At 41.4% G+C, this 15,267-nt stretch overlaps 1 protein-coding gene across 2 annotated transcripts in view; it reads right to left on the bottom strand.

Annotated features, from left to right (window-relative positions):
• The window catches only part of mipep (mitochondrial intermediate peptidase), a 39,188-nt gene that overhangs the window by 5,735 nt on the left and 18,186 nt on the right, over positions 1 to 15,267 (bottom strand). For both annotated transcript variants that reach the window (XM_004912062.4, XM_002938576.5), the window contains exons 16-18: positions 14,790 to 14,909; positions 5,643 to 5,764; positions 3,433 to 3,506 (exon numbers count right to left, since the gene is read on the bottom strand). In XM_004912062.4, the coding sequence (XP_004912119.1) occupies positions 3,433 to 3,506; positions 5,643 to 5,764; positions 14,790 to 14,909 (316 nt within the window). The remainder of the gene's footprint in view (positions 1 to 3,432; positions 3,507 to 5,642; positions 5,765 to 14,789; positions 14,910 to 15,267) is intronic.

The following is a 15,267-nucleotide window of genomic DNA, read 5'->3' as shown; positions in this document are numbered from 1 at the left end:
AGGCAATTGCGAGACTTTGCTTTGATGTTTCTGCCCCGGCGAAAGGAAACAATTTTGTCTAATTATACGAGTGTTGCAAGCCCAGTTTGAGGTGTAACAATGAAGTGATTTATGAGTGTAAAATAGATGTGCGCTGGAGACAGGTTGGCACGGCGCTGAAAGGTGCTTTATGGAGCCGTCTCACTTAGATGCTAAGCTGACAAGCAGCTTCAGGATATTTTGAAGAAGTTTCCATCATCCATAGAAACAAACAGGGCTCCCTGTTGCACAAGTACAGTGGGGAAATACACATTGTGATATGTTAGTGTGCCATAAATAGGCAACACCACACTCCAAAGCCTCAGTTATGAGCTGCCGGCTGCCTGTAAATGTGCCATTATCAGTTCATACATTTTGTATTTGGAATTGCTTGTAAGGCTGAAACTTGGCACAGCATTGGTTATTTGAGGCTGTATATTTTCATGGTATGACTTAGGATAGGTTTTCTTTTAGAATTCCCAGTGCACTGCTAATCCTCCTGCATAATGGGCTCTTTAGAATAAACAGTCACAACAAAGGGTGAAGGGAGGTCGTTGTACATGGAAAATCTAACAATTTCCCTTGCAAGGGTCAAACATGGAATGTTTCAAACTCCCACATATTTTTTTATGATTATAACAATAGGCAAAAAGTTTGTTCAGCACCAGCCCTATTCATTGGACTCAGGTTGAACAAGGGACAGGCCCAGACTGGCAATCTGTGGGTTCTGGTAAATGCCAGAGGGGCTGCTGTAAGATGCCATAGACACTCACTATTTATTGGGCTGGTGGGGGCTGTTTGGGCCTCTGTGTACTTGAAATGCCAGGGCCTATTTTGAGGATGTTGTTTAGGCCCAGTGTATTGAATTTAGGACTAAGTAGTGTTTACTGCAGCAGCACTGGTTGGTAATTTTACATTAATTTGCTCAGGTGGGTATAGTTCCACTACATAAGACCAGGAACATCATGTAATGAAATAAAGTTCAATTAGCGTCTCTAAGAAGCATAACTTTTTTAGAAAGCATGATTGCATTGTAGGTTTTCAGGCTGGATATTTAAAGGTTAAGACACATGGAGCTACTAGTAGCTGCTACTTTATCACGGCTACTAAATGATCAGTATTGTCTGCAGTAACAAGTAGCTGCTACTAGTAGCTCCATGTGTCTTCACGTGTCTTCATATGCATTGTTTGTGGCTATTGTCACATGATACGTTTTCTTCACTGGTGTATTTTTCCCTGTTCCTTCTGACCGATGTCTGTAAATGCACCGACAGGCACAGCACTGGTGCACACACAAGACTCCAGCTCTGTCTGACATAGTGAAGAGTGGCAGGAAGTGCTATGGTCCCTTCCCAGAGGCTATTATCCCCCCACTGCTACTATAGGCACCATCTCTCCCTACTATACCTGCTATCCCACAGCCACAGTCCCTTCCCAGAGGCTATTATCCCCCCACTGCTACTATAGGCACCATCTCTCCCTACTATACCTGCTATCCCACAGCCACAGTCCCTTCCCAGAGGCTATTATCCCCCCACTGCTACTATAGGCACCATCTCTCCCTACTATACCTGCTATCCCACAGCCCCAGTCCCTTCCCAGAGTCTATTATCCCCCCACTGCTACTATAGGCACCATCTCTCCCTACTATACCTGCTATCCCACAGCCACAGTCCCTTCCCAGAGGCTATTATCCCCCCACTGCTACTATAGGCACCATCTCTCCCTACTATACCCGCTATCCCACAGCCCCAGTCCCTTCCCAGAGGATATTATGCCCCCACTGCTACTATAGGCACCATCTCTCCCTACTATACCTGCTATTCCACAGTCACAGTCCTGTCCCAGAGTATTTCAGCCAACAACAGGCAGTGCAGCACTATTGAAGGAGAATATATGTGTGTGTCCCACACTCATTCTACCTAGCACAATGCAGTATGGTCGCAAGCTGCTTGAACCAGACAGCTTTTTTTAAATATATTTTGCACCTAGCCTCAGATGAAGCTGCCTTAATGTACCTATGTGTACCCCAGTGGGAAGTGAGAATGATCTTTTCTAACCCTCCAAACTGGTGGAAACCATATTTACCTTACAGAATAGCGCCACATGATACTATTTAATGCAGTGACATCTCCTATTACATGAGCTGTCAGTAATTAAAATAAGGTGCACAATTACTTGCGGCCTGTAAATATTTCTCCCAGACTAAGTCCACTGAGAAAACAGTTAAGAAACCATGTCCTAGAATGAAAAGGCTCAGTCCTGCTACTTTCAGAAAACAAAATGTTCTTCATGACCAAATGATTTTAATCAGGATAATAGTTCTGCACATATTGTTGTCTATTCAGTAAAGCGCCAAGTATTTTTTTCTTATGGAACATATTTCATATTGAGGCCCACACAGACAGACAAAGCTGTTGGGTAAGCGTGCTACAAACCTTGTGTACTCTCAGGCTGATGCTCACTTACCTACAATAGGTAGAATGGCCAATGGGCGTTGTTGGGATAATAATAATGTTTTAGGGGGATACATTTGATCAACCACAAGGCTGTATTCCAGTGATCCCCAACCAGCGGCTCGTGAGCAATATGCTGCTCACCAACCCCTTGAATGTTGCTCCCCGTGGCCTTAAAGCAGGTGCTTATTTTTTTTTAATTCCTGGCTTGGAGGCAAGTTTTGGTTGCATTAAACCAGATGTACTGCCTGTAGGCTACCAGTCCATAGGGGGTCTACCAAATAGCAAATAACAGCCCTTATTTGGCACCCCCAGGACATTTTTGCTTGTGTTGCTCCCCAACTATTTTTACAATTCAGTGTGGCTCATACATACAGCAGGGATCCCCAACCTTTTTGTATTCAAATAAACACCATGTGAGTATAACACAGTATTATACTGTTTGGACCTAGCATTTTTCTAAAGTATTTATGGGAAGGCCAGAGGGACCTAGGACCTGCACAATATCATAGCTTATATTTTGCACTACACAAACACCAACACAACACAGCGCTGTATTGCTGAATGGCATAGTGCAGTATGGCTGTTTCCCCAAGCTAGTATATTCTTATGTTTGTGGTGAAGACAAGATTAGACAAGATTAGATACCACAAAAGTTCATTTTATGGTGAACATTCCTTTTTAGACATGAGGGGCACCTCACATTCCCATAACATTATCACCGTTATAAAAGCAGGGAACATTGGTTCAATATATTCAATTAAAGCCACCCTGATGTGGCCATTCCTTAATAAGGGGCTAGAGTGAGGAAGTAAATGGAGGAATGTGTGGGGAAGGCAATGTACAATAGCACAGAGAACGGAGTGAGAAGACTGATAATATCTCAGCTGGGTTCTGGCAAACAGACGTTCTGCTTGACCAGACAAAGATAAGAGGATCAGACAACCCTTGATCTTACCTTGAACCATGAGCATGGGCTCTTTTCCTCCTCCATGTGCCAGCATCTCCCTGCGATATCGCTCCCCCATTGCCCTGAGGAACAGAGAGATTCAGTTACTGCAACTGAAGCAAAATATACAGCGTAGCTCTCATGTGTCTCCCATGTGCCCCCCAAACATAGTGTGACAGTGGTCTATGGCTTCTCAGCGCACATATTAACCTATAGTAACTTAAAGGCAAACCACCCCTTTAACGTTTAGTATGTTATAGTACAGCCAATGCTAAGCAACTTCTCAATGGCCTTCATTCTGCATTTTTTATAGTTTTTGAATTACGTGCCTACTTCTGACTCTTTCCAACTTTCAAATGGGGGTCACTGACCCCAGAAGCCAAACAACTATGGCTCCGTGAGACTACAATTTTATTGTTACTTCTTACCACTATTTTTCTATTCAAATGCTCTCCCATTAATATATCAATCTCTCATTCAAACCACGCCCTGGTTGCTGAGGAAATTTGAACCCTAGCAACCAGATAAAGTAAAATAATAAAAAAAAAACACAAATAAAAAAAAGACCAATGGAAAATTGTCTCCGTATATAACTTTCTACATTGTACCTAAAGTTAACTCAAGCTTTAATTATAATTTCAAATCTGCTTAAGGAAAAACACAAGGGACCCAGAGAGTTCTATGACAAAGCAAAGATTAAACAAATACTTTCATTTTAGGTTTGGCTCATTAAGTTTCTCCTCCTGTGGATAAAAGCAGCCATGATTGTAGTCTAGAATTAATGTGCCGCCGCCCGCCCATTATCTAACTCTCACAATCAAAACATGCCAAAGGCATCTCTCGCTAGACTTGCATGTGAACCCAGAGAGGAATGCTAATGATTTCTGGACTGTTTTATCTACAATCTGACTGGTACTGATGCTACCAAGGCCCACACTGCATGGCCAGCTTTGTAGTTCATAATGTCACAGAGCAAATTAAAATAAAAAAAGAAAATATGTAAAGCGTTGAAACAAACAGTCAGAGAATGGATCAGAGCCAACATGCCATAATCAGAGGATAGCCCAGAGCCAAACGGCACCAGATTGAAGATGAAAGGTTATTGTTTTGGTGCCAGAGCTCAGTAAACTTAGAACTAAATTATAATATACACCTACTCTCAGAATAAGCTGCAAAATGTGGCCTGCCAGCTAAAAAAAAATATCTATAAACACAAACAAGATACTATTTTTACAGTAAGCACTACCAGCTATCCCCAGATAGCCAAGTACATGCAAAGGGGAACCATTTTGTTTCTGACTAAAGAATTCCACTGTGTATGATCACCTTCATTTACGTATTACTCTGGAGAGCACAGGCAGCACAGTAAGAGAGTAAGCAGATTATACAAATAAGTGTCAGTCAGTAATACCTTTTGGTATCTAGTCTATGGGAAGACATCAGTGTGTAGGGACAATCCCGTTCTAGCATTGCTTTGCCATTACCGTGACAGACCTGTTGTGTCCTCAGAGATATCAAGGACTACACACATCTGTTTAATGTCCCCTTTATCTCATAACAAGGTCACAATAAGGGTTCTGCTCCTCAGCTGCTGCTGAACCTCAAATCCTGGGATCCAAGAACAACCAATGGCTATCATGGGATTCTGCTAGTGGTCCTGCAGAGTGGAGCTATTGCTGATCTAGAGAGATCAGTGAATCACTAAAGCTGACTTGGCAGTGATTCTGCTGTAACAAAGGCACACCATGCCCTCTTGGCAGGGTCTCATATCAGTGCGACCACAGCATAACCCCTCAGGGAAGTGCACTGGTGATACCTTGTACTTCTCCCATCTATAATTTATTAGACAAAGGAGTTGCTATGTTCCACAAGTGCACAGTACTGATATAGAATACAACACTGATTGTCAAATAAATTCACCTGCTTTGTTTCCTATTGTTAGATGCTAAATAAAGCCTCCCCATGTAGACATTTAGCTCATATATAAATGGAGTGTGCTCTAATTGTATGCAAAGTGCCATTTGTTACCCGCAAATTCCAGGTAATTGCAGGCATGTGCTAAGCAGAACCAACACAGGCCCACTTTTTGAGAATTACATAGAAGTTTTGGAGCACAGTTTTGTCCGCAGGAGATCCCAGAATTATTTATGGTTTAGTCTTCCTAAAGCCAAAGTACAAATAATCTTGCAGTAATTTGTCCCGGATCAGCTCTTACTTACCTATCAAATGGATTCTTCATGAAGCACTGTTTCCACACCATGGAAGCCACAGCTCTGGACATTAAATAGGAGTAATACTTTGCCCCGTAGCCTGCCAGGTGACTAAACCTCAAGTGCCAAGCCTGAAACACAGAATGCACAACTGGTCAGCCAATTGTTTGCCCAGGACCCCCTCTGGACTCACCCAGAACCCCCTGGTACTTTCAGTCCTTTGCAGTGATCACATTTCTTAAACTTTAACACACCACTTGCTTCACCGGTGCACTTCATTCTCACACTGTGAATGCTTTTAAAATGAGTTATGTTATGATAGGAGTTATGCCAATCCCAGGAGGCATGGGGTGTGTTTGGGTGCCGGCACAGTAATGCTACCTACACCATTAGGCTAAAGGACAATTCAAGGGTCTCCTACCGCGAAAAAAAACAAAAAACAAAAGGAACCCAAAATGAGTTGTAATGCTATCCTGCAGATATAGGGCCCCATGCTGACACAGACAGTGGTACCCATACAAGCACACACCCAGATCCCAACAGAAAGACACACAGGCAACCATGTCGACAAAGCCACACACTGACACACACACACTGCCCATAAGCGGAAGGCCAACACACAGGCACCCATAACAACACCCAACAAACACACAAATGATGCACAGAAAGCAGAAGACCATATAAATGTGACAATGTCAGATCCCCGCAGAGTCACGGGTGTTTTCAAGGGATCATAACAAAAGTAGTTTGTGTTTGCGCAACATCTTTTGAACAACAGATGGAAATATATATTCTAGAGACGCATATTCCACAAACCCTCCCAAGCTGCCATATAGCATTCCAAAAGCACAAGAAAAATATGTATCCGAAATAAAAACAGATTTTATTTCTCAACAGAGCTTAAAATAACAGCACATGGGCCGCTCTATTACTAAATTGCGCTAGAGCGACATGGCGTGCAGATGGGGACTCGGCCAACGGAACTACTTTCCCCTGATCCCTCTAATAAATAACCAACCAATTACTTCATGTATAAAGGACAAGTGTTTAGGTTTTCACATATGAAATGAAACATGTTTCCCCTCGGCACTTGTGCAGCCAGACAGGCAAGAAAGAGGTAATCACTCAACATACAGACTGGGATTACAGGCTTGGGAGGGGGACAGCATATAAAGGGTGCCATACATGGGCAAAACATATTACTACATTAAAAATCATGAAAAGGCTACATATTTTTTTAACTGATGTATATTGCAGAGTTGCTTGAAATTGTGTTTACTTTTTAAAAAGCTTTAGTTGTGTTTGGGTGGAGTTCCCCTTTAAGCAGCACAGGTACTCCATTTACTTTCCTGTGATCATGTAGGATATTAGGGAAGCTTGTTGTAAGCACAGACTACTAAAAAAATCCCATCATTGAGATCTAAAATGGGGCTGCCATATTATTCAATTTTATCCATACAGAACAAAAACACACCACCTTTATGACGTTTAGGAATGTGGCTTTTATTTCAGCCTGCCAACAGCACCAACGGGGAAACTCTCAATAACAAAATGTGTAAATGATGTGAACCTAGGCTCTCATATCTCATTGTTTTATTAAAACAGGAATATGCACCGCCCTATCTGTGTTACCTGTGCTCTCTACATTGTTACATAGAAAGTAAGGTTGAAAAATGACACATGTCCATCTTGTTTAACCTTTCGTGTCCATATGAAACCTAACTGCTAGTTGATCCAGAGGAAGGCAAATGACCCCATCTGAAGCCTCTCTAATTTGCCACAGAGGGGAAAAAATTCCTTCCTGACTCCAAGATGGCAATTGGACCAGTCCCTGGATCAACTTGTACTGAGAGCTATCTCCCATAACCCCTGTATTCCCTCACTTGTACTGAGAGCTATCTCCCATAACCCCTGTATTCCCTCACTTGTACTGAGAGCTATCTCCCCTACCCCTGTATTCCCTCACTTGTACTGAGAGCTATCCCCCCTACCCCTGTATTCCCTCACTTGTACTGAGAGCTATCTCCCCTACCCCTGTATTCCCTCACTTGTACTGACAGCTATCTCCCCTACCCCTGTATTCCCTCACTTGTACTAAGAGCTATCTCCCCTACCCCTGTATTCCCTCACTTGTACTGAGAGCTATCTCCCCTACCCCTGTATTCCCTCACTTGTACTGAGAGCTATCTCCCATAACCCTGTATTCCCTCACTTGTACTGAGAGCTATCTCCCCTATCCCCTGTATTCCCTCACTTGTACTGAGAGCTATCTCCCATACCCCTGTATTCCCTCACTTGTACTGACAGCTATCTCCCCTACCCCTGTATTCCCTCACTTGTACTAAGAGCTATCTCCCCTACCCCTGTATTCCCTCACTTGTACTGAGAGCTATCTCCCCTACCCCTGTATTCCCTCACTTGTACTGAGAGCTATCTCCCCTACCCCTGTATTCCCTCACTTGTACTAAGAGCTATCTCCCCTACCCCTGTATTCCCTCACTTGTACTGAGAGCTATCTCCCCTACCCCTGTATTCCCTCACTTGTACTGAGAGCTATCCCCCATAACCCTGTATTCCCTTACTTGTACTAAGAGCTATCCCCCATAACCCTGTATTCCCTTCACTTGCTAAAAAGCCATCCAACCCCTTCTTAAAGCTATATAATGTATCAGCCAGCACAACTGATTCAGGGAGGGAATCCCACAACTTCACAGCTCTCACTGGAAAAAAACCCTTTTCAAATATTCAGACAGAACCTCCCTTCTTCTAAACGGAGTGGGTGCCCTCGTGTCCGTTGGAAGGACCTACTGGTAAATAAAACATTAAAAAGGTTATTATATGATCCCCTTATATATTTATACACAGTTATCATGTCCCCCCTTAAGCGCCTCTTCACTGTAAACAGACCCAACTTGGCCAGTCTTTCTTCATAACTGAGACTTTCCATACCCTTTACCAGTGAGGAATTATCACAACTTCCTTTGTACAGTATATCTGCACATATCCAAGACTTATATGGCACCTTGTGATTAATAAGCTTTCTTTTAATTGCTTTGAGGGCTGAGGCTCCTTTTAGCCAACCTTTACATAACCCAAAGTAAGAAAATAATGAAATGTAACAAAGGAATAAAAACCTCATACCGGTATAGATACATAAGGCTTCAGTTCCACATTACCAATCCATTCTAACATTTATAGAAGAGTAAACACAAAATTAATCCCGGCTGTCATCACCCATTTAACCCGGACGCTCACCCATCAAACCTGTTTCCAACATCTTTTGCTTTCTGTTCAAAACAACATAATCATTTTCTCTCATTGCTGGATGGAGATGTTACACGTGAGGAAGCAAAGCAATGCCCTCATGTTCCCAACTATTACCAGAAACCTCGTGGCTGAAGATAGGAATATTTTTTAATTTCTGATGGGGTACGAATGTTTTTGGCCCCTGCACAAACCGGTGGGCTGCCATAAGCAAGATGGAAAACCTGTCTGATGACCATATCTCCTATTGCATCTGGAAATCAACCTACCACACTGTTATGATCCCCAGTAATACAGTTGATTGCCTGAAGACCAAGAACTTAGATCCATCCAATATGTCCCCCAGTGATACAGTTGATGGTCTGATGGCTAAACACTCAGATCTATCCAATACGGCACCCAGTGATACAATTGATGGTGTGATGGGCAAGCGCTTAGATCCATCCAATGCAGCAATAACAGCAAATTAGCCATAGACTTGTTTGAGATTATAGGAGAAAAAGAAATCTAGTTGGGATAATCCTACATGATGTGTTACCAAAGCTAATAATGTAGATAACCCCCAATGTGCCAGGCATGCCAAGGTGGTATGACATGTCGCTGAGCATCTCTGGTCCCCAAATGCTCATAACAAAGAACAAAAGGAAGCAATAAAGCAAAGCTGCACTTCAGTCAAGGTCTGGTTTCTTTTAAATTTGTGAAAATTCCTAAAGGCAATTAGATAGTGTTTGAACAATTTGCCTTAGATTATACTTAACTAATCTCAACACCAACAAGTGGGGCCTTCACCACTTAAACCAATAAAACCCCAACTGGCAATTAAGGATATCAAACAGAATATCAGAGTTAAGGTTGCAATACAGCAACAAACCTTTTGTATAGTAACAGAAAATCGGCTGGCCAGCCTACCTAGATTCATAAAATAATATAATACAGTAACTAAATTCACAACCCTTATATTTTCACCAACAGATAAAAATGTTATATAATACAATTCATATCAATGGTGTTTGTGAGCTCTGTGCAAGCGGAAGGCTTCTGCTTCTTGGGCGGGGATGTTCTTGTACAGTCAGTAGCGGGTGAGGCCCGTAAGGGTGAAGACACACGGAGCTACTTAGTAGCAGATACTTGTCACACCTACTAAACGCCAGAAAATACCCTGCCATAGACAATACTGAGAATTACCTCTGCTAAAACACACGTAGATACAACTATCAGTAAATGATCAGCATTGTCTGTTTCTGTAGCCACAACAAATAGCTGCTACTAGTAGCTCTGTGTGTCTTCACCCTAAATACACAAGAACTTTTGTGCAGCACAGATATAGCGACTTGCGTGAATGCAGAACGTGCAAAACTATAAGGGAGGTGAAAATTTTATTCTGTGTTGATCTTCTTAAAGGAGAAGGAAAGGTAAAAACTAAGTAATCTTTATCAGAAAGGTCTATGTAAATACAGCCATAAGCACTCACAGAAATGCTACACTGACTTCTCTGAAAAAAGATTTCTTGTGTCTAATTCCTGTGCCAGAGACACGCAGCTCTCTCCTCTCTCCCCCTCCCTCAAGAATGCTAAGAACTCACTCCCCCCCTTAGGAATGTGGATCTGAGCCAATCAGCAGGAAGCTGACTTATAGTCTAACTAACTGAGCACTGGTCTTGGTCCTGGTGCAGGAGTGAGGCATTATGGGAACTTTCTTTACACAGCTCAGCATTTTTTCTTCCTGTTTGGCTTCTGATCATCTGAACAGGTGAAATATGGGGAGACTTAAGGGCACTATTGAGAGAACTGAAGGTATGCCTGCAGCTTGAGATTAACTCTTTATTAGCCTTTCCTTCTCCTTTAAAATTATTTTTTTAAAAAGGATAAATCCCTTAATTCCCAGTGACGACACCAATTAAATCCACTGTGCTCCACTTTTAACAAATACAAGTTTGGGTCTTCTTGTCCAGAATGCTTGGGACCTGGGGTTTTCCAGATAAGGGGTCTTTCTCAAATTTGATTTGCATGACCCTACTTTAACTCAACTAAAAAAATAGTTTAAACATTAAATAAACCCAAAAGGATTGATTTGCTTCCAATAAGGATTAACTTTATTTTAGGTACAAGATACTGTTTTATTATAAAAATAAAATCATTTTTTGAAATTTGAAGCACTCTATGAGAGATGACCTTCCCGTAATTCAGAGCTTTCCGGAAAACAGGTTTCCAGATATCAATTCTCATACCTGTATGTGTGTGTGTAAATATCCAGATATTGGATTTTAAAAATCAAGTTAAAGTCTACCTATCCCATACACACACGCTAGGGTTCATTCTAGCAGGAGCCCACTGCCCTTTGTGTTTGTTTGAGGAGGCAGCAATAGTGGCCCTTTAAACACAAACCACAGTTATAAAAGCAAATTCCCAATATTTACAAAAAAAAAACAAACGTTGGTTTACATTACACTTCCCTGAGGAAGGGCTACATCTTGTACAAAAGGTTTTCATGCCAATACTTTTACCTGTAACCCAATCTCAGTGTGTTGCTTTCTGGACTCATGATGGGGAGCTCACACTATTTAAGGAGAATTAGAATAAAACAAGGGCACGGTAATCTAAGCATTACTTACCCAAAATAAACTGCCTCCAGGCCTTATACTGGAAATGTCTTTGATTTGACAGACAGGGTTAAAATAAACCAACCAAAGAGACAATTTACATTTTGCAAAGATAGTATAACAAAAAGATGAAAGGTCCAGTTCCCAACACTTCAGTGTTTTCTTTATGCTGTCATCAATTCATTTAGTCGGGCAAGATATGTAAATATTTAGCGCTAATTTACTTTGGGGAGAGAGGAGAGGAATTTGACATTCAATTAACCACTTAAGTGTTCCAAGACATGAGCCAGATGGGGCCGACAAGGAATCCTTGCTTTGTAAGCGTGTTATTTACTGGGTACCCACCAGAGAATCGCGCACTAGACTAAACAAACAACCCAAAATCAAACGGGGGTGCAGTGTAAGCTAAAAAGTAAAAGGGTTGTGGAAATGTAAGACTAACAAAGCAAATGAAGGAACAACATTAGCTCCTGTGTGTGTATAGTGTTTGACATAGCGGATACGGGGCTGTTGTGTCTGAATGCAGGTCATACATAGGTAGCAAAACCTGCCCATTCTAATGTAGATATTCTATTGCAGAACAGATACAAAAACAAAGAAAGAGGTGAGCACAGCAAGAACCACATCAAACGGTGTGATTCAGCCAGGCCTGGACTGGCAATCTGTTGGTTCTGGCAAATGCCAGAGGGGCTGCTGTAAGATGCCATAGACAGTCACTATTTATTGGGCCGGTGGGGGGCAGTTTGGGCCTATGTACTTGAAATAACAAGACCTGGATACAACCCTGCCTAGCAACAGCCACAAGTGAACACACAAAGTCACAGACCCTATTGATGTGTTTCCATATTAGGGATGCACCGTATTCAATATTTTAGGATGTGCCCGAACCCCAAACCATTTGCGAACGATTTGGCTGAATACTAAGGAAGGGTTAAAGAGAATGCGCAAAGCGTGAGTGGAAAATTTGTAACTTTTTTAACGGTGTTTATGTGACAAAAGGATTTGTGTTGGCCAGAGGTATGGATTCAGACGAATCTGAATCCTGCAAAAAAAGGCTGAATCCCTAACCAAATCCTGGATTCTATGCGTTTCTACTCATATTGGCTGAAAAAAGTAGACAATAGACTTAACTGCTGGGTAACCAGAGATCTAAATTAAGCAAAAAGTATAATTAAAAAGCAATGTTTATTAACACTATGCCAACAAATATTAAAATCCCTAACCCATAATAACAATGCAGCACTAAAAAAAAAAAAAAAGAGAATGGGCTCCTCCAAGAATAAATATACCAAATACAATATAGATTAAATGGCCATATAGAATATGTTACACATGCATAAATATCCATAATCATAACTGCATTTAGTAATAGATATTAGTTCCAAGTTAAACACACCATGATCTGGCATGTAAAGCCAATAGGGTTTGATGATACAAACGCTAACTTTGCATTTGAATTGTTGAGCCTACTGAATATATTATTTATGGGTATTTATGCACGTGCAACATGTGCTATATGGTCATGTAGTCTGTACTGTATTTGGTATATTTGCTCTTGGGGGGCCCCTTCTTTTCAGTGCTGCATTGTTATTATGGGTTAGAGATTTTAACATTTGTTGGCATGGTGTTAATAAACATTGCTTTTTAATTATACTTTATGCTTCATTTAGATCTTTATTTGGTTATCCAGATGCTAGGTGCATTTTTTACAACATATAATACCAGATTGGACACCTTGGGTATTGGCACCTTGGGCATTATTGTGTGCTGTTCAAGAGTATTTTTTTTTTTCTATTTAACTCTTCCTTTGTCAAATAAGGCTTGGATCTGGTTCGCATTTGGCCAAATCTTTCACAATGGATTTTGGATTTGCCCAAATCCCAAAATAGTGGATTCACTGCATCCTTACTGCATACTTTCCTCTTAGAAACCGCATGAGATTTAAATGAGAATGAAACAGATGATAACTTAGATAACTCATCTGAACTTGAATTAAATAATAGGTCAGACTTAAGGTGGCCACACACGTGGCGATCTGACGATGTTTCGTGCGACCATCAGTCGCACAAAACATCGTCAGATCCGCCACACACCGTCAGAGCTGAAACAGCAGATAAGGAGGTAGAATAGGATTTCTACCTCCTTCTGCCGATTCAGCCCTGGCGGCAGATTTTGCTCAGGCACCTTCTATGGTGCCCGATCAAAATCTTTTAACCGGTCCGATCGGCAAGTCAACCGATATCGGCAGCTTCCTGCGATATCGGTCGACTCGCCGACATGCCATACACGCACCGAATATCGTACGAAACGAGGTTTCGTACAATAGTATCGGTGCGTGTATGGCCAGCTATAGGCAGCCACTTATTGTCCTGTATATGGGACTAACACTTTGCATTTCAGATTGTGGTGTAACAGGGATCAGGCTGACATACAGTCCAGTCAGACTAACAGTACACTGACCAATGTATGAAGTTCTCGACTAACTACAACACACAGACTCCCCTTCATATGATGCCATCTTTCATTTGAGAGCTAAAGGCAAAGATGCATTTGTTGGGGAAACCTGACCAATAAAGCAGATCTTGAGGGCCAAGGAGTGATGGCTGGTAGACTGGACATGAAAAACTAGGAAGAGATTGGAAATAACAGAAACTACAAACTGTGCTGAATATAAAAAAATAGAATAATAATAAGCAAAAACAGCTGCCATACAGGGATGGACCCTTTACTGCTCTTATATAAATAGTGCAACAGTGTATATGTAACAAATATATGAAATTCCCTATGCTTTTAGATCAAGGTGGCAGCTGCCATGAAGTGCTGGTTCTAGGGCCTACGCAACACAAGATGCACTACTGCCTGTGTACAAATATTTCAGAAGTCAGGCAATACTGTTGCCCCAGTTGCCTTTTCCAACCTAACCGGCTGATCCATTTGTGGGTCCATAAGGATCCAGTATTTGGGACTGGGACTGAAATATCTATGCACCACAAAAATGCCAGATCCTGCGCTCTTCTGATAGTGAGGAGTCACGGGGGTATCCTGTATATATACATGGTGCAGAAGTCATGCTTTGTATAGGGTGCTGCACACATAATTGGAACTGCAGACCACTGGTCCCATGGTATCTGTTATTATTTTAATATTATTATTATTATTATTTTATTATTATTAATGGGTACAATGTACAAATGGGTGTATGCATGTAACATACAGATTTCATACATAAAACATGACTGATAAAAGATGTAAAGGCAGTTCTGCTTAACAGGGCAATGAGGGTTTGTACTTACTGTTTGTGGTACGTATGGTAACCCATAAAAAGTTTCCTGTGTTTCTTTTAATATGTCAGTTGTAGAACCTTTGAGGGGATGTTCATTGTGCAAAATCTGATCTAACATTGCGTAAAACACCTGCAGGGAGAAATTATCTGTTTATTAATTGAACCCATTTTGTAATTTATAATGAATAGAACTTTACTCTACGCTTTATAGTAAACATCTAGACCTGCTTTGTTCTAGCAGCAAGTGGGCTACAACTCCCGATAGCAATGGCTCAGGATTTGGGTTCGTCCATATCCATAGTGTTCAGCAGAACTGAACACAAACCCTAAAAGTCACGTGCCTTTAAATCGCTCAAAAGCTGAAGGCAAGAATGTTCTCTACAATGCAATTAGGGTTCATATTCAATTGAACATTCGGACAATTCCGTATGTAGCCAATTCTGTATTCAGCCAACTGTTGATGTGGTGCATCTGTAAGTGATACATGG

This window comes from Xenopus tropicalis, chromosome 2 (genome assembly GCF_000004195.4).
Source record: "Xenopus tropicalis strain Nigerian chromosome 2, UCB_Xtro_10.0, whole genome shotgun sequence".
Classification (NCBI taxonomy): Eukaryota; Metazoa; Chordata; class Amphibia; order Anura; family Pipidae; genus Xenopus; species Xenopus tropicalis.
Note: the sequence above shows the minus strand (reverse complement) of the source record. Positions and strands in the feature narration are given on the sequence as shown.